The following is a 24,043-nucleotide window of genomic DNA, read 5'->3' on the forward strand; positions in this document are numbered from 1 at the left end:
AATCCCATCAAAAAGTGGCCAAAAGATATGAACAGGCAGTTCTCAAAAGAAGACATTTGTGGCTGGGCATGGTGGCTCATGCCTATAATCCCAGCACTTTAGGAGGCTGAGGAGGGTAGATCACTTGAAGTCAGGAGTTCATCACCAGCCTGGCCAACATGGTGAAACCCGGTATCTACTAAAAATATGGAAATTAGCCAGGTGTGGTGGCACCCGCCACCACAGTTACTTGGGAGGCTGAGGAAGGAGAACTGTTTGAACCTGGGAGGGAGAGGTTGCAGTGAGCTGAGATCATGCCACTGCACTCCAACCTGGGAAACAGAGCAAGACACTGTTTCAAAACAAACAAACAAAAAAGAAGACATTTATGTGGACAACAAATATATGAAAAAAAGCTCAACATCACTGATTATTAGAGAAATGCAAATCAAAGCATGCCAGTCAGAATGGTGATTATTAAAACGTCAAGAAACAATAGATGCTGGTAAAGCTGTGGAGAAATAGGAACGTTTTTACACTGTTCTGCTGGTGGGAATGTAAATTTGTTCAACCATTGTGGAAGACAGTGTGGTGATTCCTCAAGGATATAGAATCAGAAATACCATTTGAGCCAACAATTCCATTACTGGGTATATACCCAAAGGAATATAAATTATTCTACTATAGAGAAACATGCACATAATTGCAGCACTATTTCCAATAGCAAAGACATGGAACCAACCCAAATGCCCATCAATGATACACTGGATAAAGAAAATGTGGTACATAATACACCATGGAATATTATACAGCCATAAAAAGGAATGGGATCATGTCCTTTGCAGGGACATGGATGAAGCCAGAAGCCATCATTCTGTCAGCAAACTAACACAGGAACAGAAAACCAAACACTGCATGTTCTCACTCATAAGTGGCAGCTGAACAGCAAGAATACATGGACACTGGGAGGGAAATAACACACACCAGGGCCTGTCGGGGGGTGAGTGAGGGGAGGGAGAACATCAGGACAAATATCCAACGCACGCAGGGCTTAAAACCTAGATGATGGGTAGATAGGTGCAGCAAACCACCATAGCACATGTATTCCTATGTAACAAACCTGCATGTTCTGTAGGTGTATCCTGGAACTTAAAGTAAAATAATTTTAAAAAAGAAAACAATTTAGGAGAGATTTGGAAAGTATTAAAAAAAAAAAAAAAAGAACAAAGTGGAAATCCTAGCACTGAAAAAATACAATAAAGAAAGCAAATGGAAATCCTAGGACTGAAAAATGTATTATCTGAACTAAAACAAAAATTCACTGGAGGGGATTAGCAGCCTATTTGTCACAATGCAAGAAAGGATTAGGGAACTTAAAGACAGGTCAGTAGAAATTAACCAAACTGAAGCTCAGGGAAAGAGACTGAAAGTATTGAACAATCTTAACTCTTTGTGTTACCCTAGCCAGACCCTGTCCATTAAGTTGTATTAGCAGGGCTATACCCATGTGAGTGTTTTGTGGTAACCCTGGAAACTTTGGGAAAGGAAAGACTTTCTGCAGCAAGGTGGTAGATACTATTCTTCCTGGACAACCATTTTTTCAACTAAATGGACAGGCCATTTGACACAGGGTGGTGGGGAGGGGCTTTAAAAATGGTTTGACTGGACAGGAATAAGTTTGAATTAGTTTTTTGGTCTAACCATTCATTTAGTTAATAGCTATGGTAATTGAGCACTGACTTGATGAACATAGAGGTATAAACAGGACAGAAGATATCCCTGCTCTCATGGAACTGTGTCATGGGAGATGCAGACAATTCAGTAAACAATCATCATAGAATCAGGTGGATTGGGGTTACAGGTCAACTCACAGGCTGAGCTGTGGACTTCTCATTGTTCCTGATGAACACCTGAGCCCCTGATAAAAGCCAGCACTTAGAACTTACTATGAGCCAGGCATCGTTCGGAGTACCTTCCTGTACTGACTCATTTAATCCCCGTTGCAACCCTGGTCACAGCCATGTGACAGATGAGGACACTCAGGCACAGAGGGGCAAGTAACTTTTCTTCTGTCATACAACTTGTAAGTGGCAGAGCCAAGATGCAAATGCAGAAGCCAGCCCTAGAGCCCCTTCTTTTATCCTGTCCATGAAGCCATTTCTTGATGTAAGAGGCCCTTGAGGTCTTCATCATCCAGGCCTTAGCTCTGCTAGCACTGTCTGGGATGGTAAGCCTGATGGGTTTAGGGTTCTAGCCAGTGATGAGATGAGACTCTCATGAGCCCTGGAGCAGTGGATCAGAACCTGAGCTGTCCGCTGCAATTCCTGGGCCAAAACAGTCAGTGCCTCAGATCCAGACATGACTCAAGAAAAATAACAATACATGTTGCCATTTACTGAGCATTTTTATGTACCAGGTGCTGTGCTAAGTGCTTTACATATACTATCTCACTTAATCCCTAAGACAAGTGAGAAAAACACATGGTTGTAGGGACAACTATTCTCACTTCCGAATGAGAGACCTTGGCTCAGAAAATATAGTGGACTTTTTTAGAGTCACAAAACTAGTAAGTGGCCGAACTAAGATTTGGACCCTGGCTGGCCTCACAGACTGTGTCATCTTTGAAGGAGGAAAGAAAACACAATTGCCTCTCAGTCTGAATTTTTTTTTTTTTAAAGTCTTCCTTTTCTTTCTAAGAGGAAACTGTAAAGAAAAACAAAACCCAACCACTTCTTAGAAGTGTGTGTGTCTCCCCTGCAATCCCCTCCCCTGCCCCACATGCTGAAGATAAGAAGACTTTTGTCTGAAGCTAAGGGTGTTCATTTTTGTTGAGGGTATTTTCCAGCTGTCTTACTGGTCTAGAAATTAATAAAGATTTCCTTTCAGTTCTATAGAAGCAGAGTCTATCCAGCTGTCCCTTCTGTTTGGGCATGTAGCCATGGGGCAAGTTTGGAGATGAGGCCAGGATTTGAGAGCTCAGGGCACATCCAGCTTCACTGACAGATATCACTACACACATACACACACACACACACACACTCTCTCTCTCTCTCTCTCTCTCTCTCTCTCTCTGCTACAGCAAGACATTGTTAAGGAATCTGAGCACATCTTCCAGGCTCTTTGCCTGCTCTGGTCTTTCAGATTCAGGACCACCTGCTAGGTTGGCCAGCAATACTTCCTTGGCAGGGACACTCAGCTGTGTTCACTGTTCTGTCCTGGACAGAGAGGTGTAGTCAGGCTGCCCCTGCACCCAGGATCGCCAGCTCTCCAAGTAGAGGCAAGAGTGGAGAGGGAATTGAAGGAGTTCCGTGATGTGGGGAGGGAGTGCAGCTCCCTCCTCCTCTTGCTCTTTCCCTAATATTCCTTCTTCCAAACACATTTCCGAGAAGTGGCCTCTTTGTCTCTGGTTGGTTGGAAGTTGTTCCCCATCTTGGGGCCAACTCTGCCCTCCCCTTCAGAGTGAAAAGGAACCTCATTAAGAAGAACGGAGATGTTGCATGTGTTTAGAATCCTGGCTACTTCTGAAGGACAGCCCGTGAGGCTGCAGGAACAGGTGGTCCAGCATTTCACGTGGTCAGGGATCGGGCACCTGGGTGAGGATGGGGACTAAGCCCTCCAGAGACTGCAAGAGACCCTGGAGCTGGCCAAAGTCCGAATGGATGTGCCAAGGAAGCCTAAATGGGGATGCGCACCGCCTTCCCTTGGATTTGGGGAGGGGCCTGAGGCACAGCTGTCTATTTCCAGCTTCCATATGGAGAGAAGAAACTGGGAGCAGGCTGGCAGCGTTTGCTTCTGGTTCTAACTTAGGGTGCCCAGCAGGAGGTTTGCTGAGGGAGCTGGGATTTAACACCTTGCAGGCTGGGAAGCTGCCAGTCCCTGAGGGGCGGGGGCTGTGCGGGAAGGCTTCTTTTGTTGTCTCTCACACCCCCGCGTATCATTTCCGTAGCCCAGCAGCAGATGGGTAGAAGGGGGCGATGAGGAGTGTGAGGTGTGCAGGAAGAAGGAACATGCATTTCAAAAAGGGAGCAGGCAAAGAGTCCATGTATCTTTCTTAGGGGTGGAAAAATTCTGCCATTTTAAAATGGAGTGGGAGAGGACTGGGTCGGAATGCCCTTAAGACAGTGTAACGTACCAGCAAAGACTCAGTGTTGATACTAGACAAATCCAAGGTCAAATCTCTGCTCTGCCACTCAGTATAAACAGTTAACATTTACTAATTTTCCTGTGAATAGTTTTCCATGCACAATTTACTTTAAGCCTCACAGAACCACATGCAGTAGCTGCCACTTTTATTCATATTTGACTCAAGTTGACTGAGGTTCTGACAGAGGAAGTGAGATGCTCAAGGCTGCACAGCTAGGGAAAATAAAGCTGCGTTTCAAACCAAGGGCAGTCAGATTCTGCAGTCTCTATTCTTAACCGCTGCTTTACCATTAGGACAATGATTTACAGTCTTCTAGCTTCCTGGCATCTGGGTTTAGGGAAATCATTTAACTTCTCCACCTTTAGGGTTTCACATCTAGAAAATGGGGAGATGAATGTTGTTCTCTTTGGTTTCTTATGAAGATTAAATGAGAAAGTGCAAAGCTTTATCGCCTGGGCTATCATAATCCATTTACTCAACAAATATGCACTGAGCACCTGTTATATGCCAGCTACTATTCTAGGTGTACAAACCAAAAAAGATCCCAGCTCTATCAAAGGGAGGAAGCAAGTAAGTGAAATAATTTCAAATAGGCATGTGTATTATGAAGAAAACAAAACAGAGTAAAGATATCAACCATAGAATTTGAAGGGCCTATTTTAGCTGGATGGCAGGGAAGGCCTCTTTGAAGAAGTGGCAGTCGAGCTTATTATTTCCATTATTATAGTTTTTGAAATGAAATCTTGGTCTGTCACCAGGCTGGAGTGCAGTGGTGCAATCATATGAGCTTAATTTTTACAGGAAAGAGATATGGAAGAAGATGAGCCTTCTGGGTTTAGGAAACAGCAAGTACAAGGGCTGGAGTTGGGCACGGAAAGCAGGCTGCATCTGGGGCAGTGTGGACAAGCAGATGAGCAGCATGTGAGACTGGGAGGAGAGTGGATGTAGGCAGCCAGCAAGGCAGGGCTGCAAATGTCCTAGGAAGGTGTTTGCCCAGTGGAGAACTGTTGGAGGGCTTGAATCAGAGGATAATGTGATCTGATTAATTTATTTAAAAGGTGTCTTTGCAGCAATCCCATTACTGGGTATATATCCAAAGGATTATAAATTGTTCTACTATAAGGACACATGCACACAAATGTTCATTGCAGCACAGTTTACAATAGCAAAGACCTGGAACCAACCCAAATGCCCATTGATGATAGACTGGACCGGGAAAACGTGGCACATATACACCATGGAATATTATGCAGCCATCAAAAACGATGAGTTCGTGTCCTTTGTAGGGACTTGGATGAATCCGGAAACCATCTTTCTCAGCAAACTGACACAGTAACAGAAAATCAAACACCGCATGTTCTCACTCATAGGCGGGTGTTGAACAACGAGAACACACGGACACAGGGAGGGAAGCACTACACACTGGGGTCTGTTGGGGGGAAATAGGGGAGGGACAGTCGGGGGTGGGGAGGTGGGGAGAGATAGCATGGGGAGAAATGCCACATATAGGTGAAGGGGAGGAAGGCAGCAAATCACACTGCCACATGTGTACCTATGCAACAATTTTGCATGTTCTTCATATGTACCCTAAAACCTAAAATACAATAATAAATAAATAAATAAATAAATAAATAAATAAAAGGTGGCTTTGGATGCTGGGTGGACAATAGAATGTTGGGGGACAAGGGTGAATGGCAGGTGTATTAGTTTGTTTTCATTCTGCTATGTAGAAATATCTGAAGCTGGGTAATTTATAAAGCAAAGAGGTTTAATTGACTCACAGTTCCAGGTGGCTGGAGGGGTCTCAGGGAGAACTTACAATCATGGCAGAAGGGGAAGAAAACACGTCCTTCTTCACATGGTAGCAGGAGAGAGAAGTACCAAGAGAAGGTGGAAACCCCTTCTAAAACCATCAGATCTCGTGAAAACTCACTCACTATCATGAGAACAGCATGAGGGTAACCGTTCCCATGAGTCAGTTACCTCCCACTAGGTCCCTTCTATGACATGTGGGAATTATGGGAACTACAATTCAAGATGACACTTGGGTGGGGACACAGCCAAACCATATCACCAGGAGATCAATGAGGAATGAGATTGCAGAGAGAGATGATGGAGGCTGGGTCTAGACAGGAGTCCCAAGTGGAAAATAGTGGATGATGCTTCCCATCATTGGCACAGGACAGCAGCAATTAGGATCTTAGTGAAGAGATAGATTGTATGACCTAGCAGTAGTTTTCACAAAAGTCACAAGCCTCAGACCTCATACCTTTGTCAAAAGTGGAGTTTGGGCTCTTTTCCTAACACTAGAAATATTACTACTGTCATCTTGCCATGGTGCAGTATCCACTGATAATATTTTCATTTTTAGTTATGAATTTTTATACTTTTGGGGAGTTGTTGGATATAGCTATGTATCCAGTTTAAAATGGCAATCTGGATTTCTGTATAGAAATAGGGAAGGTAAACGTTTTCTGTGGATAGCAAGATAGTAAGTGTTTTCATTATTATAGGGCTGTCTCTTGCTACAATTACTTAACACTGCCATGATAGTCCAAAAACAGCCATAGGCAATATATAAATGGATGGGTGTCACTGTGTTCCAATAAAACTTTATTTACAAAAGCAGGCAGTGGGCTGTATTTGACCCAAGGATCATAGTATGCCACCCCCATGTAAAGAATATCATTTATTTCATGACCCAAATAATTTTTCCATAAAACCACTTCAAGACATTTTCCCCAAACTTTTGGGTACAAAAAAACAGTGCATCTTCTATACCATGCTTATCTTAACACTAGAAAACATGATATAATTTAAAGACTATTTACTCCAGTGTTTTTCAAATCTTAGGGATTCCTTGGAGGTAATTAAACAGACTAGGTAAGGGTTGGGTAGAGGGTTTTGGGCCCCTGCTTCTGCTTTAACCAGGACCCCCTTTTTGGTACATTTAGTCGTATTGATGATCTTGATAGAGAGTTTATTTGAACAAAAGGGGTTGGGAGCAAGAAAAAAACTGAGAAAATTATCAATTCAGTCCAGCTGTTTGGAGATAATCTCTCCTTTCCACTGTCATGCATTCAAGAGGTATTTATTACATGACTGCTCATAGAATAAATTAATGCATAGATTTCCTGCCTGGATGGTAGAGGGAAGAGAGTAGAGCTATGGGGAGGGTCTACTTTCTGAGCCTTTTAAGGTAGGGGTAGCAGGCTGGCATTTGTCAGGCCTGGAGAGGAAGGATGATAGGCTGGCTTGAACTTTATATTCAAACACAGTTACCTTTGAATCTTTGCTTTGTCACTTAGTGGCTAGACAAGTTATTTATTAACTCTCTGATATCTATCTATTTTATCTATCTATTTATTATCTACCTGTTTATCTATCTCTGATTATCTATCTGTTTTCCCAGCTGGAAAATTGTGAGGACACCACCTCCCTTCCCAAGCTGTTGGGTGGATTAAATGAATTAATCTATGTAAATTACCTAGCACGTTGCCAGCTGTTTGAGAAATATTAATGTCCTTCTTCCTTTTCCTTATTCATCCTGTTCTCAGGGGTGTGGCATGTACTGAAAGTCTCATTGAGACCCTCTCCAATCTCTTTCCTATTGACTTCCATTTTTACGTCCCAGTCTTTTCTTCTCTTCTTAGGATGCGGCCAGGTTCTGCGAGCCCCAAAGGGTCAGATTTTGTTGGAAAGCTATCCCCTAAATGCTCACTGCGAATGGACCATTCATGCTAAACCTGGGTTTATCATCCAACTAAGGTAAGGAGCTGGGGCCAGAATTCGGGAGTCTGAGGTTATAAGGACACGGCAATGGGATGGAAGGCCCTTGGTCACTGGGATCCTTTGAAACCTTTATATATTGGAGGCTTTCTCTTTACCACTCTGTGAGTCTCTGGGCTAAGACCAGGCTGGAACTACAGCCAACTAAATGCTTGTCATCGTCACCTTAGAACTGTGGGGCTCAGAAAGTTTTGACCCAGGAATAACACCAACAAAGCAAAATACTGAGAGCAATCTACCCATGCACACATCTTAAACAGTGTTTCATTCTCACTCAGGACTGGGCTGGTTCCTATGGAGGGATATAAAGAAGTAAAAGGCACAGGCCTAACTTTTGAAGAATTATACTTTATATTGGAGGTGATGCTTGTCACAGCTCCTTTAATCGGGGCTCTCAGAAAAAAGCAAACATCCCACAACAAATAAACTAACTCTCTCACCTGTGTGGAAGAAGAGTCATTTCTTTTTATGGAGCTTTAGGGCCCTCGCAAATGTTTAGTTTATGCTATAGTCCAAAGTATAGACCCTGTTTTATTGTAACTATTGATACACGATACACGAGGGTCCTGTTTTGGAAGAACTGTTCATGACTGCATCCTAGTGCTGGAACAGTTCATGGCACACTATAGTTGCATGATAAATACTTGTTGTATGAATAAATGCTGGAAGAACTGCTTTCTGACTCCAGTGTATCTTCTCTTTCCTGGAAAACACCTCTCCTTTTCCTCTCTAATGGGAAAGTGGCTCACTCACCCCTAGGATGGCTAGGGTCATTTTCCACTTAGCTCTTCTCATTTTATAGCTCGTCTCATTTCACCACTTTAACCCAGTGGTGAAAGTGAATGGATTTAAAGTCCCTGATCCTCTAGGGCACAGGCTTTCACTAAGTATTTTCTGGGTGGATAAATGGACACAGGTAATGCTACTGGCTCCTTTAATATCTGTTTGTCCTCCAGGAGGGGCAACCTGGTACCATGAATTAGAAAGATCCAACAAAACAGGTCCCCTTCTCAATCCTCCTCTTCAAAACTAGTGCTTGACAGCTTGTGTTTCCACTCCCTGAGGACCTGGGGTTGAGAGTGAGTCTCATTAATTCCTAGAGGAAGCCTGGCTCTATTCTGCCCAGTGGGCTCAAGGCTGGGTCTGCAGGGATAATAAGCATAGGTGTTACGTGCTGCACATTAATATTGCAGCAGCTCAGGGACCAAGACAAATGGTCTCCTCTGGGTCTCTGAGGAGCTTCTCCAAAGTCTAAGATGCAAAAGGAAATTCTAAAATAGCAAAACAGTGAAGGATTGCAAAGCATATTAGCTGCCCAGGAAACGGCCTTAGAGAGGCATGGAAATGTGTGGATTTCTTTTCCTCTAGTGAAGTCTGGAGCACCTGGCCAGGGATAGTAAAAATGATGGAAACACTGGGAAGCATAGGCACAATGTTCGGCCCCAAAGCCCAGCAGGTGTCTCCGATGCCCCTTTTCCATCACCTGCCACCAGGTCACCACAAAATCTTACTCGAAAAATAGTCCATCCATGTCTCTCTGTCACCGCTGTCACCATTCTACTTCAAGCCACGGCCATCTCCCTTTGGGATTCTGTCATGACCTCCTAACTGGCTTTCTGGCTTCCACTCCTGCCAGCTCTGCCATCTCCTCTCTGCAGAGTGGCTACAGGCAGCCTTTAAAATCTGAATCCAATATTATCCTCTTGTTGAAACCTTTCAGTGACTTCCTATAGACTTGGAATAAAATCTAGATTCCTCACCACACAGGATCTGTCGCAGGCTCCCCTTGCTAGCCTCGGGTCTTATCACTCTCCCCCTCATTGGCCCACCTTGTAGCATCCCTGGCTTCCTTTCAGTTCCTGGAACATGCCAACCTCATCATTGCCCCAGGGCCTTTGGACTTACAGATTCCCCTGCCTGGACCACTCTGCCCTATGACCTTCACATGGCTGGCTCTACTGCATCATTCAAACCTCTGCCAGCTATCACATCCTCAGATGGGGCTTCTTTGACCACATTGTGTCAGAAATTTAACACCTCAGTCACTTTTTATGCTCTTACCCAGTTAATTGGATTCACAGCACTCAGCACTCTAAAATTACATTGTTTTTCAGTCTCCTTGCTTATTTTCTATCTTCTAACCCAGAATTAATCCCGATGAGGGCTGGCATGTGCCTAGTGAGTAGTTGGGGCACTGCTATGCTGACAGCACCTAGGACAGTATCTGGCACAGAGCTGGCCTCCACAAGTATGTGTTCAGTAAGTGAACAAATGGACAAATAAATGCATGAACGTAAATATAGTTGCAATGTCTCTTCAGCTTCAGAAAAAGCTGTGGTTCTTGTTATGTGGTAGCCTCTTCCTTACTCTGCAGACAAAGATACCAAGGCCAAGATAAGGAACGGATTCCTCAAAACACACAGTGAGCAAGTGGTGGCATCTGGATAGGAAATCACGTGTCCTCTTAGATGTCAGGGCATGCTGTATGAAATGTGATTCCCAGGACTGACACCCCAAAAGCTCTGTGATCAACCTTCTGTGAAGTAAACACAGATGAAAGTCGGTTATTGGATTTCTTTGTTAGCAGTACCTTTTAGAACACTTAAAATCAATGTACTGATTGTCACTATATTCCAGTGTTCCCTGATGCTGGCATATTGGGATTTTACTATACATGGCAGAAATATCCCTACTCCCAACATTTTAGGCAGCAGTTATGATCCTTTCTATTTCTATTTTTTCTCCGGAGTGTGGAGGAGAAGATACAGATACACATTTTGTGAACCTGATACTCAGGTATTCCCTTGGGAATCCTTGAAAAATGCTTCTGCCTCTCTTGCCCTCGGATGTGGCTGCTGCTTTTCTCGTCTCTTGGAATCAGGGGCTTGTTGTCATCTTCTGTGTTTCCAATCTGGTGTATCTCAATGTTTTCAAGCCCAAGACCCATTTTAGATAAGCACGGATGTATCAGGTTTCCGTAACCCCATAATTCTGACTTGGTGCTACTTTCTCTAGTCTTTGGATGAGATTATTGTCACCTAGAAGATAATTACCTTCTGATTCTTCCATCAAACAGAAGAGTGTGCAGAGGTTTGTTATTGCTGTTTTCTCCTTTACTTAGTCTTGCAAAACAATATGAGCTTTTTTTCATTCCCCAACTATAAAAGTGCAATAAAATGTCCATTCAGTCATATATTCGGCAATATCTGTGGCATCTCCATAGGCCAGACACTGTGCTGGACGCTGTAAAAACCATGGAACGAGACAGGTGTCCCTCCTTGACTTCAAGTAACTTGCAGGCTAGTGGAGAAGACAGGCCACACATACACACACAAAAAGTCAGGAGATAAATATAAGAAGTTAAAATTTATGTCTACATTTTAAGAAAAACAAGAGATCTTCTTTGGAAAGAGTGGTCAGGGAAGCCTCTTTGAAGAGGGAATATTTAAGCTTAGGCCTGAGGATAGGAAGGAACTAGCTATGCAGACTGGGAGGAAAGATGGCCCTGGAAAAGAGACCAACACGTGTAAAGATTCTCTGCATGGATTATGGCACCTCGCTCCACCTGGGCACGCACTTGCACGTGTACATACATGCAAACAGTGCACAAATACATACTCCTCTGCTAAGAGAAATTCGTCAACCTCCGAGGACCATTTTCCTATCAGATCAGACCAATGGCACCATCTGTTCGTCATCTGGCCTTGAACATGCCCAGTGGTCTCAGGACTGTCTGGGGCCCATGTTTTTCCCTCCGTCACCCTGTCCGCCCACAGGTTTGTCATGTTGAGCCTGGAGTTTGACTACATGTGCCAGTATGACTATGTTGAGGTTCGTGATGGAGACAACCGCGACAGCCAGATCATCAAGCGTGTCTGTGGCAACGAGCGGCCAGCTCCTGTCCAGAGCACGGGATCATCACTCCATGTCCTCTTCCATTCCGATGGCTCCAAGAATTTCGACGGCTTCCATGCCATTTTTGAGGAGATCACAGGTAAAGGCCAAGGAGACAAATGTGGCATTTTGTGACTTGATACAGACAAATATCTCCTTTCTATGTCCCTTCCTTTCTCCCTCTTAGCCTTATTAAAACCTAGCAGGCTGTGTTCTCAGAAATAGCCTACACACTGAGAAAAAACAAAAAACCAAGGTATATTTCAGAAAAGCTCACCCAGAATCAGAACTAGGAATTACCTCCCTTATACAAATGTGGTGGCTAAAGCACAGAGAGGCTGAATAACTTATTGGAGGTCACTCAGCTATAGGGGCAGAACCAGGGATTTGTACCCAAGCTGTTCGTCTCAAGAGCTCACACAAGGGGTCCTCTCTTGTGTGAGCTCTAGAGCCAAACAGCTTGGGTACAAATAGGCTTTAGATCCCTGACAGATCAAGCTATGTGACCTTAGTAAGTTCTTCTACCCCTCTGGGCCTCAGTTTCCTAATCAGCAATAAGGGAGTAACATTAGATCCTGCTCCATTCTGGAGGCTCTGAGAGACAGAACAAGTGAAGTGCTTAGCAGAGTCTGGTACATAGTAAGCTCAACGGCTGCCAACCCTAGGTGTACCCTTACCCTCCACTTGCCATCTACAAAATAGATACTAAAAGACTACAATAGGAGATGTCATTGACTTAAGCAACTCTAAGCCTGACTGTAAACTCTTGCTGTGATCAGATTAGGATTTGACCAAACTGAACAAAAATGCTCAATCCTAAGGAATCACCCCATGGTCATCGTTCTGAGATAGAATTGCCTCAGGTTTTACAAAATAAACACAGGCTTGAAGTTTGACTTTTAAAAAAACTGAATTGGAAAAGAAGTTGTAATGGCATTCTGATTATTAAGGCTTCCTTATTCATAGGGAATGACATGAAAGTCTCAGGAAAGAAGGTGGGTGGCTGAATAATCGGTGTTTCTTCAGTCCTGTCTGTTCAGCAAGGCCAGCACACCCTGCTCCCCAGTCTGCCCCTCTTTTAGGATGCTGCCTACAGGAGCTCTCAGCAGGTGCTCTTTACAGTCTCTGTGCCTGCCACCTGCCCATGCCATGCCCTATGGTGCTATGCAGGGCCTGGGAGTTCTGATGCTTTGCTGCTGTGGTGTAATCAGTCTGTGGCTGAATCCTCATTCCTTGGTGACACCCTGCAGGCTTAGGCTGAGCAAGATCCCATGTGAGATGCATCTGTTGGCACTTAGGACAGTTGGCAAGCCAGGTAGGGGTAGCAGTCGCTGTCCAGTCTGTGACGCTGGGACTGAGGAAGGGTCAGGAGAATATCTTCCTCCTCTGAAATGACCTCCTCAACCTCTCCTGGAGAACTTTGGGAATACTGGCTTGCGTTTTGTCAATACAGTCAAACAGTACCACTTCCCATTTTTCAAACATCCCTGTTCACTTGAGGGCAAGAACTTGTAATGGCATTCTGATCATTAAGGCTTTCTTATTCATAGGGTATGACATGAAAGTCTCAGGAAATTCACCTGTTTGCAACCAGCACATCAAAACCCATTCTTCACAGTCCTTACTACATTCTTCCTCCTCTCCTAAATCTTTTCTCTCGCTCCAGCAAGCTATGACTTTGCCCTTGTTCCATCATCTCTTCTTTCTTCATAATACACTAACTGTATAATGCTTAAAGTCATAGTTGTTATATACTTTTCTTCATGTAGCTTTAATCTGGTAAATGTGGCATCCTATTCATCTTTGTATTTCTCCCGTGCCTTCTACAAAGCAAGTACTCAATACAGATTTGTTGAACTGAGCCAAGGGATATACTTCTACATTGGGATAAATGAATGTAGGATTGATGGATAACACACAGATGAGTGTTTCTCAAAGTCTTTTCTAAGAAAAATAGTCCCCAAGATGCCCTGTAAAATGCAGGCTTTGAGGTCAAATAAGCTTGAAATTTACAATGTATGTTAGGAAACTCACAATGTATATTAGGGCATTGAACTGAGAAGTTTCCCAGTAAAGGAATCTGGTTAATTAGCATTGAATGTCAGCAACATTTCCCTAACGTATTTGATCCCATAGCCCAACAGCCACCCAACCTAGGCATAATCTTACCCTCTACCTGCCGTCTATAAAATAGGCATCAAAAGACTATCAACATCTCAAGGGAATGATGAGTACAGAATGTAGGTTTGGAAATTATTGAGTATACATTCAACAGCATCATAAAGATTATCTTCCAGTTGCATTGCCCCAGTACCCAGGATGCTGGGCTTTTATTTGAAAAAAGATGGTCTTCAGCTACCCAAGGATATCTCTGTCCACTGAAACCCACATGAGAGAGATACAAGCATGGTTATACTTTCATCAGTTTAATGTTCTTGTTTGCATTGCCTTGTGGTCTTCAGACTATAGAAGTGTTGAGCATGCTTCTGGGGCCCTCAAAAAATCAAATAATATCACCAACATTTGATATTTAATGAGTATCTATTTTATGCATTTTCAAATAATCGTAACATGAATTCAGTGAAAGGAATAAAAACCATTGCAACAAGACTTTAATAAGCAATTAAAAGACTTTGGTCAAGACTCTGGGCTTGAAGACATCAACTCAATGCACGGTGGCACTGAGGGATGCCTTTTCTCTTACAGCATGCTCCTCATCCCCTTGTTTCCATGACGGCACATGTGTCCTTGACAAGGCTGGATCTTACAAGTGTGCCTGCTTGGCAGGCTATACCGGGCAGCACTGTGAAAATCGTGAGTATGCTTCCTAAGTGGGAGTTAAGGTGTTAGATGGAGCTGATGTGGAAGGATTTTAAGAGCTTGCAGGACCTACTGTTTCTTGATATCTAGGATGGTCTGTCCAAGATGGCGCACAGTGTACTGACTTCCAGTGAGTGGTTCTCAGGAGCGCATGGCTACTTCTGAGTCAGGTTGTCTGCAACTTCTTAGGTTTTTCCATTGTCATTTCCAACCCTCACTTGCTGCAAATACCTCTTAGAAAGATACAATGGCTTCCAGTAATATTCAGAGCTCAAAAACACGGAGACAATGTCAACAAACTTTCCTGTGGCTCAGTCTGTATCCCTGTGCATTCTAATATCTGTATTTTAGATTTATACTCCAGGTATGATTCACAGGCTCCAATGTGAGTTATTGCACAACTTAAAGACCTGCAATGAGGGTGGTAGATATGCAGGGTGACCATGATCTCCAGTTTTTCAGGGATAGTTTCAGTCTATACATTTTGCTGAGCATAATTATCAATAGCATCTTCTTTCATAGGCAAAGTGTCTTAATTGGATGGCAAACTATATGTTCATGTTTTAACACATGTCATATATAAGGCCTTGGTTACCAGATCAAAAACAGGTGTCACGGATGAAAGCCATCAGCATGGAATGAGATGTGCATAAGAACAAGAATTTGGGAGAGAGCAAAGGAGGACAGATAGTGTCCTAGGTAGGTTTTCCCAAAGCAGATTGTGAGCTGAGAATGTGTACACAAGTGAAGTGTTAAGGACAGGCTCCCTAGAGAAGCTGATAGGGGAGTGGGAAGCTGGCTTGGGAAGGGAAGGAGGCCAAGCAGGGGTGCTATTTCAGGCAAAATACCAACCTCAGTGTTAACCTGTCATGAGATCTGGAATGTGCATTACTCCTTAGAGTAATGTCCTAGCTTTAAGGCAAGGGAGCTGGGCTTTTGTATACCCACAGCGATCAGTCATTGGCTATAGGCTGCCCTGGGGGACTGGAGGACGTAAACCCTGGGCACACATGGCTTTCTATGTATATAGGCAAAGTGGTTCCAGTAGGCCCTGAGCAGTTCCCTGAAAGAGTCACAGGTACGGGCCATTGGAAGTAAAATACTATAGGATGGGGCGGGGAAAAGGGCCCACAGAAACTGAAAATAGACCCGAGGGCACAGTGCCAACAGTGTCTACTATGGTCACTTCTAGCTAGTATGCACAAGTACTCTGTTGGTCATCTAACAGCCTGGTCTGGCAGTATTCTCTAAAGTTTGGACATGTCTTGAATTAACTTTCACTAATGTTTTCTTGAAAACAATGCAAATGGAAACCATGGTTTCCATAGTGGGTCCCTGTGTGTACCACTGATTTCTGCTAAAAGCATCCTTGGTCTGGCTTGGCACAGCCGACTTGAGCGTGGCTGTGCTAGAGGCATAGGAAATGATGTTCTGCTTTGTGGTTCTTGCCTCATTTGAGCCTGCCGTGTTGTGTGCAAGGCAGAGCAGAGAAAGGCTGCATTCTCTTGGCTTCAGGAATTTGTATGTAGAGTGACTCTAGATTCTTGACAATGGCAAATCCTCAGCTTTACTCTTTATATTCAAAGGAGGAAACGACAAAAGGGAAGGCTTAATTTCTTGATGAATGAACTGCACAATGCTTTGATAAACAAAAGTAAAATTGGAAAGAAGTAAAATATCACCAGATAAAGCCGAAATGCCTTTAGGAAGCTGAGTCAAATTAGGAAAGAAAAATAAATTGGTCCAAAAGTTATGGTTAAAATATTCATGAGTAGCTTGTGAGTCAAAACAGATTTCTCAGCTTTGTTATTCCACCAAGAAAAAAAAGAAACATAATGAAAAAGGAATGTAAAATAAGTCACTATGAACTGATTCATAACTTAATTCACAAACTCTCTCAAATTGCTTTAAAACATCAGCATAGATGGGCAGGAAAATTCTCCCTTGCTGGTTTTCAAAATATTGTTCAAAAGCCATAATTCTTTTAGTACCATGTAGTTATAGCTAGGTGAAGGTGTGACAGGTTGATATCTGACATGTCATTTACTGGTATCAATATGGGGAGACTACATGTTTTTTGCTTGTCCGTTTTCTATAAGATCCATGTTTGTTTTTACTTCTAGGAAATTCGGCATGAGTTTTAAGTAACTCACTGAGGGACACATCACAGAAACTGGCTATGGCAGTTTACATAATAATTTATGAGTAAACCTTAGCAATTTTTCCAGAGCAGTTTATCAGTTAGAAAAGCAAAAAAAAAGGAAAAGATTTGTTTTCTTGTTTTCCTCATGAGGATACCAACAAACTAAAAAAAATCCTGGAGGAAATTATTTCGAAATTAGGAAGAAACCCAAGCATCTGGGATTCCCCAAACTCTGAAGTGCCCAAATTAGACTAGGCTCTTTTTTTAAAAATAGCTTTAAAAGCACCAAAATCAGTATTAATGAGAATCATTTCATTTATGCAGTGCCAAATCTGATGAGGGGAAGCCATTTCATAGGTGCTGCTTTAATGATTTCCCTCTTCAAGTCTTTGTGGAAAGGTAGAAGCTCAGTTTTGCAGATGAGTGATTTGAAGGAGAGAATGCAAGACATTGGTCCCCATCAAATTCAAAACCAGAGGCCATAATTTCCCACTTTGTTCACAATCTCTCAGACATGGCACTTGCTGTGTGCCTTGGTGAGACTCCAGATGCTTGACTGCTGAACTCTGGTTACCATCACGTCCCATTAGCGAGTCCTCTTGAAGGACTTCCCTTCCCAGGTAAAGCTCATCTGTTTCTCTTTTCCAAAGAGAATTCTGATGTATTGTCTCTTGATAGAAGCTATTCTATTTATTTTCCTTGTGTATGTGTATGTCTGTGAGTGGCGTGGAATAGAAGTAGATTTTTTACTTAATTGCAGAAATATATGTCAAAAAATTAAAACAGAGGTATATAGAATAAAAAGAGAACATTGGTTTTTTCCTGGCCAATCCTGGTTCCCAGTGGAAGCATTGTAAGAAACTTGATGGATAGATATTCTTCTAGACTTTTATTCTATGGTGTGCAAACCTAAGTGGTCTATGTGTCATTATTTTAAACCAGTGGTTCTCAACCAGGAGTGGTTTTCCTCTCCATTTCTACCCACAGGGAGCATTTGGCGATGTCTGGAAACAGTGTTGGTGTGATAATTGTAGGAGTGAGGTGGTGTGCTGCTGGCATCTAGTGGGTAGAGGCCAGGGATGCTGCTGAACATCCTACAAGGCACAGAACAGGCCCCACAACAGTTACCTGACCCAAAGCTCAACAGTGCCAAGGTTGAGAAACCTTGTTTTAAACAAAAGTGGATTAAGTATTCACACAATTTTTCAGTTTATTTTCAATGCCCACGTTGCAGATATTTTTTTGAAATCAGTCCATGTTAGTATACTGATTTGAAAAAAATGATTGCTTGCTGAATATTCATTGTATGGATTAATGTATTAATATAATTATATATTCATCCAAATCCTTAAGATGGACTTGATGCTGCTTTTAAATATTTTTCTATTATGAAGAGCACTGCAAGGAATATCCTTACAAATATTTATTTGTTCACATGTAGAAATATTTTTATAAGATAAATTCGTAGATGCTGAACTCTTCGTTCAAAGGGTACACATATCTTGATTTTGAGAGCTACAATGGTCACTAAAAGTCTTTGGCAATTTAGAAGATGAGCCATTCATTATCAATACCTGTCCTTAAAATAAGACTTGGGGCCTGCATTTCAGAAACTAGGATCTATCCTTGTCAAGTTGGAAATGAATTTATTTTCAAAGGAATTCCACTGGTCTGGGAAGAAATTTCTCCTTCGGACTTTTGTGGGATAGGAGAGAAAGAATGTAAAATAATCAGTGAGATTTGACTTAGTTCCAGCGGTCAAGAAGGTGTGAGAGCCCCTGATGGGACAGTCTTCAAGGGCTGCTCCCCAGGCCTCACCTGCCCTAGATTGCTTCCCAAGGAGGAAAAACATCCCCTGGTGCCTGGGTGACCTCCTCGGAAGCATAACGAGGGGAACAGCCCCCTCCTCTGCCTTGAGGCCAAGCTAGCCTCTTGCCAACACTGTCAGCAACCTCCAGCCTCCATGGGCCACCGTGTAGGAAACTGGGGCCCCTTCTTCCCTCTGAAGTTTCCTGTTTCTTTGTATGGAACACAACAAAATGGGTCCTCGCGTAAATGGACAAAATGGGTCCTCGCGTAAATGGTCAGAGTCTTGTTTTGAAAAAGTGGAGAGCAAGGGATTCATCGTCCTGCTCTAATTTCCATGTTGCCTTTGTTCCCCTGGCCCAGTTGATGGGGCCCGGGCTTCCCCTGCATCCTAATGAAGGACGATGAAACGGGCTAACTCTTGGGGCACAATGCTCACACTGCGGGCTCTGACGCGCCTTGGAACAAAACAAATCGGCCTCCACCAATTAAAGAAAAATGGTGAATCTGGATTCATTTGGGTTTTGGAGTCTCAGAAGGTTCCCACTGGCCTGTCCTGAGGCCTGGGAAGAAAATAGCCCAGGCTGAGAGGCACACTTTATGCTTTAGCTTCAAAGGAGAGACCCGCACTTCTCATCAGAATAAGCAATTAGGAACTTTCGGGTTTTCATGAAAACATGAACACCGATGCAGTGAGAATGTGCTGAGACCCCCTCGTGGGTAAACTATCATCTCTTCCATCGCAGACAGATATATATATATACTGCAGTCTAGGTGGAATTATTGCAAATGATTTTGAGATCTCTGAAGGGGGAGGAATTTTAAAATGGAATTATTTACTGCCTTTTTCACTGTTCTAAGTCCTCTCTTATCCTTACCACACAGAAGACAGGTGTATCTTCATCCATTGTGAGATGGTATGCCCCAGGGTGAAGAGCTTGGGATCTGTGGCCAGAAAAACCTTGGTTTGACCTTGAGTCTTCAATTAACTAGTCAGGCGGCCTTGAGTGAGTCATTGAGCTCCTATGAACCTCAGTTTTCCCATTTATGAATTCCAGAAAAATAACACCAAATACCTCTCAGGGTGTTTGTAGGGAGGGAATGAGATAATCCATATAAGGCACCGAGTTGAGTAATAGGAGCCATTCCACATTAAGGCCATTTAAAAAGTATGGCAGAAAGTAGAGGATTACCTGGATAAGGGACTAGGGCCACAACAATAGTTTCTACCATCTAGACAATTATGACATAACTTTCTGAAAGTCCCAGGGTTTAAGAAAACTCTCCCAAGACTTTCTAAGATTCCTTTGCAAACCTCCCCAAACCACTGCTAAACACTAAATATTACTACCACCGCACCAGCATACAGGCAAGAAAGATCTGGTTTTAAAAGGACAAGTAGGTGCTGCCACTGTCATTGTCATAAAGAAATACTGGATCCCGGGAAAAGGCACTCACATTAGGCATGTTGAATTGTGAGGCTTTGTAACCTGGACAACCTCAAGACGGGGCTGTTAGAAATGATAAATAGAGAAATGTTGGGGAGGAACTAGATTTGGACACTCCAGAGCAGAGTGTTCAAAGCATCATGTTATCTGGTCAGCATCCCTTTTTCTCATGGGGTTTTAGTAGTCACTCATTTAGGGTGGGCTGTATCAGTCCCCAGAGTAACAGTTAAAGGGACAGGGAGAGAAAAAGGACCAATCTGTCTTGAGAGGGTTTGAAGGGTATAGGGCTAATTCCATGGAGAAGAATCCCAAGGAATCCATGGCTATTACCCAATGCACTTGATAGCCCAGAGCCTTTGGAGACTGGAGGAGCCCAGGAAGATCATTAGCTAGTAGGCCACTGTCTTCTTACACATTACCTGGGTCTCTCATCTACTCACCCTCCCTAATATGAAATGAGTCTCTGATGTCCTCCTTGGTGTATTCAGAGGAATGCCATCCTATTTGGATTTAGAGCCAAAAAACAAAAGCTGTCACTGAGCATAGTGGAAACTTCCCTTGTATGGTTGCCAAGGGGTGTGTGTGTGTGGCAGGGGGAGGGTGTATTTGTGTGTGTGTTTAACTTGGGGAAAAAAGTTTCTTTTAGATCAATCCTTATTGCGTGAGCTTGGGTCTACCTAGCCCAGGTGAAATCTTAGTACGAACTCTACTGGGCTCCATAGGCCTTGTGGCCTCTTGACCAAAACATTGCTATGTCTCACGCAGGGCAAGAGGCTTGGGGGTTGTCACATAAGGGGTGCATTTGTCTACTCAGCAATTACTTCAGCATGGACAGCATTCTAGCCAAATACCAAGGTTAGAGCCAAATACCAAGGTGAGGCCACATAAACAATGCTGCAGCAAGCCTACCTCCAAGAGCTGGGAACAGAGCACTCATCACTGTTGAAAGGGCCAGATGCACCATTGCTTTGCTAAGGCTTTGCTTGTACCTGTCTGCTTCTTGCCAAGGCCCTTTTGGATTTTGCTTTGGCAGATGAGGTCACTGAGACAAGACTTAATGTGGGAGGCAGATTGTATTTTGGTTCTGGGTTAAGAGGTAATTCATTAGAACTGGGCTGGACTGTCTGCCTACTGAGGGTTGAGGGAGGAGGGTGCAAAGAATATACAAAAAACAGCGAGAGCATAGCACAATTAACTTCTGTTGGAAACAAGCATCCCTGACATCATGGGGCCCACGGCAGACACCAGCCTATTGGCAGTGGTTATAGAGCCCCACTTTTCCTTAAAGGCATCTGCCTTGTGGGACATTCACCACGTATCCCTCCCCTTGTGGGGCATTAACTATATGTCCCTCCTCCTGTGTCAGAAAATGAAAGCTTCCTCTTTGCAAAATGCAAGGTATTCTTAAACAATAGTTATTCTCTCTATCCTTAATATAGGCCAGGCTCTGTGCTTTATGTGATGTGGCCCGTTTGTTTTTTCAGTGTTCCCATGTAGCAGATACTTTGATCATCTGCATTTTGCAGATTTATCCAGCTAAACATTTTTTGAGTGTCTACTAGGTACCAGGCACTGGGGAAATAAGGCAGGGCTATACAGTGTATATTTTCCCCTCCTTTTGACAAAGCTATAAAACAATCCCAATCTTAGCCCTTTCCTAGTCCTTAGGAGAATGTTACATGCCATGCAGTTTCCAGCTACAACTTCTTCTAGCAAGGCTTTTGGTAAGAATGATGGTGATGATGAAAATTGCTACATGCTTCCAGTATACCAGGAACTGGGTGGGATCTCCTAGGACTCAAATGTACTTAGCACCCCAGAACTCTTCTGCAAGGTCATTCACCTCAATCCTAAGGTGAAACAGAACAGAATTGCTCAGCTCAGGCCATTTTTCCTAGCAAATGTTTCTTATAGTTTGAGAAGTTGGCATGAATATCACTGGGGAACATTTCCCCAAGGAGTTTAGAGTTATTACCCACCCCCGAGGAGCTAAAGCAGAAATCCTCTGAGATCTGGGGTAGCCCCAAGAAAACTAATTCTACCAAGCAGATTCAGTAGAGGATGGTGAAGTTTCTAACGTATACGTAGCTTACCCATCTACTCTACCAAATGGGAATGTGTCAGGTTGACTTTGAAGAAGAAACAAAATTACCAGGACTTTTCAAAAAAATTTCCAAGTTGGCCTGTCTCTTAGGCACAGGCAGTTTCAGCTGTCTAATTAAATAGGCCATCCAAACACCGGAAAAGTGGTATCCGAAAGACGTAGTGTACCATGGCCAAGGACAATACTGATTAAGATCAAATAGCTAATTGTAAGCCTCAGCCTTTAAATTGCTGCCGGATGAAAAAATAACAGTGTGTGCAATCCAAGCATAATTTCACATAGAGTGAGAATGAGAATTTCTCATTCACACCCACAGAGGGCTGGAAAACATCAAGGGGGAAGAATTCCATTGGCTGGAAAGGGATAAAAAGAGTTTTCAGTGGGGATTACATCACCAGTTGGTGTCATTGTTCCCGGTTGGTGAAGACCTTCCTAGGAGTAAAAAATATTTGGTTTGTTCCAGAGACTCAAAACTCAAATATAAGCTGAACAGGAAGAAGTGAGGAAGAGAAGAGAGGCCATGTGACGATTGTCTCTAAGAGTTGGCCTTGTGTTAACTCAGATTTCCAGGATGAACAATGCCCTGATGAGAAGTTAATGCCTTTTCTAAACAGAACCAAAATTCTGTCACAAGTTGTTTCCTTGATTTTGGTGACAAGTGAGAATGGGAAGATGCCAAGAGTAGGCTAAGAGTTGAGACAAACATCCCTCCATCCCTGGCCCTTACTGCAAGTTAGATGACAGTCATAAATTTTGCTGACTTTGGATTTGTTTCCTTTACTGGAACTCTCAGATAATCTGATAGCTCCGAAACCCAGCTCTTACTGAAGAAACAGAATAGTATCGTGCCTGACTTGGTTTTTAGCTAAGGTGGTATCTGGCAATCATAAATATTTCATTAACATAACATCTGCAAAAGAGAAATGCATGTTTTTTTTATGTATAGCTTTGTAAATCACTGCAAACTCTGAAAGCAAGCAGGGAATAAATAAACAATAATTAAAGTAAAATAAAACAATGTAGCAGATGAACAAGAATAACAAAAAAATGGAGTACTAGATGGGATGGAGATTAAAAGAAAGTGAACACACATTCATCTGGAGATGCAACCATTGCTGATTTTATTCTAACATCCAGTCCTTTCCTCCCGTTATCTAAGGGTGGGTGATGAGGAAATGTTCACTTCAGTTTTGTAAATTATAGAAATATTATTTTTTAAATATTATATCTTTCTAAAAAGTAGATCATTCTCCCTTTCCTGAAAAGGAAAAGGTAGCTGAACTTCATCATGCGTACACCATTTCTGTGCATGTCAACCCAAATGTCTTACACTTTCATCTCCTTCCGCCCTGTCTGAAGCGTCCTCTGGCTCTCAGGGCCCACAGGTCCTTATAGGTGGGCAAATGGGAGGTATGAGAAGTTAATGTTAATCTCATCATCCTTCAGCAAATGATTAATGGCAATTGGTAGTTAATAACTCATATCCCTTCCTCTGTGAGTAGGATAAAGATGAGGCATGTTCCATACTGTTTCCCAGAGTTTCTAAACAGCATTCAGCCTCAGTTACCCCCAGTGGTAACCTGCTTGATAATGCAGTCTTATCTCCTTTCTCATTTATAATAATCCTTGTCTCATTTCCCTCACTCCACTGTTGGTTCTTCCTAACATTGTCACCTAAATAATCTACTTGCACTCAAAGCCTTGTCTCACAGGCAGCTTCTGGAAGAACTCAACCCAAGACACCTCATGAAGGTGTTTCTTTGAGGAGCCAACTTAATCGAGGTCTAAAGCTTTGTATTAGTCATGGTTCTCTAAAGAAACAGAATGAATAGAATTTATATATATGTGTGTATATATATTTACACACACACATAAATACACACACACACACACACACACAAAGTATTGGTTCACAC

The 24,043-nt window shown here is 42.9% G+C and overlaps 1 protein-coding gene across 3 annotated transcripts in view; it reads left to right on the top strand.

The window, feature by feature from the left end:
• PAMR1 (peptidase domain containing associated with muscle regeneration 1) overlaps positions 1 to 24,043 on the top strand; it is a 96,973-nt gene that overhangs the window by 47,107 nt on the left and 25,823 nt on the right. For all 3 annotated transcript variants that reach the window (XM_012452353.2, XM_012452351.2, XM_064365535.1), the window contains 3 exons: positions 7,777 to 7,891; positions 11,689 to 11,906; positions 14,513 to 14,620. In XM_012452353.2, the coding sequence (XP_012307776.2) occupies positions 7,777 to 7,891; positions 11,689 to 11,906; positions 14,513 to 14,620 (441 nt within the window). The remainder of the gene's footprint in view (positions 1 to 7,776; positions 7,892 to 11,688; positions 11,907 to 14,512; positions 14,621 to 24,043) is intronic.

The sequence above is a fragment of the Aotus nancymaae genome, unplaced genomic scaffold, assembly GCF_030222135.1.
Source record: "Aotus nancymaae isolate 86718 unplaced genomic scaffold, 86718_ANA_hifiasm-v0.15.2.pri h1tg000059l, whole genome shotgun sequence".
NCBI lineage: Eukaryota > Metazoa > Chordata > Mammalia > Primates > Aotidae > Aotus > Aotus nancymaae.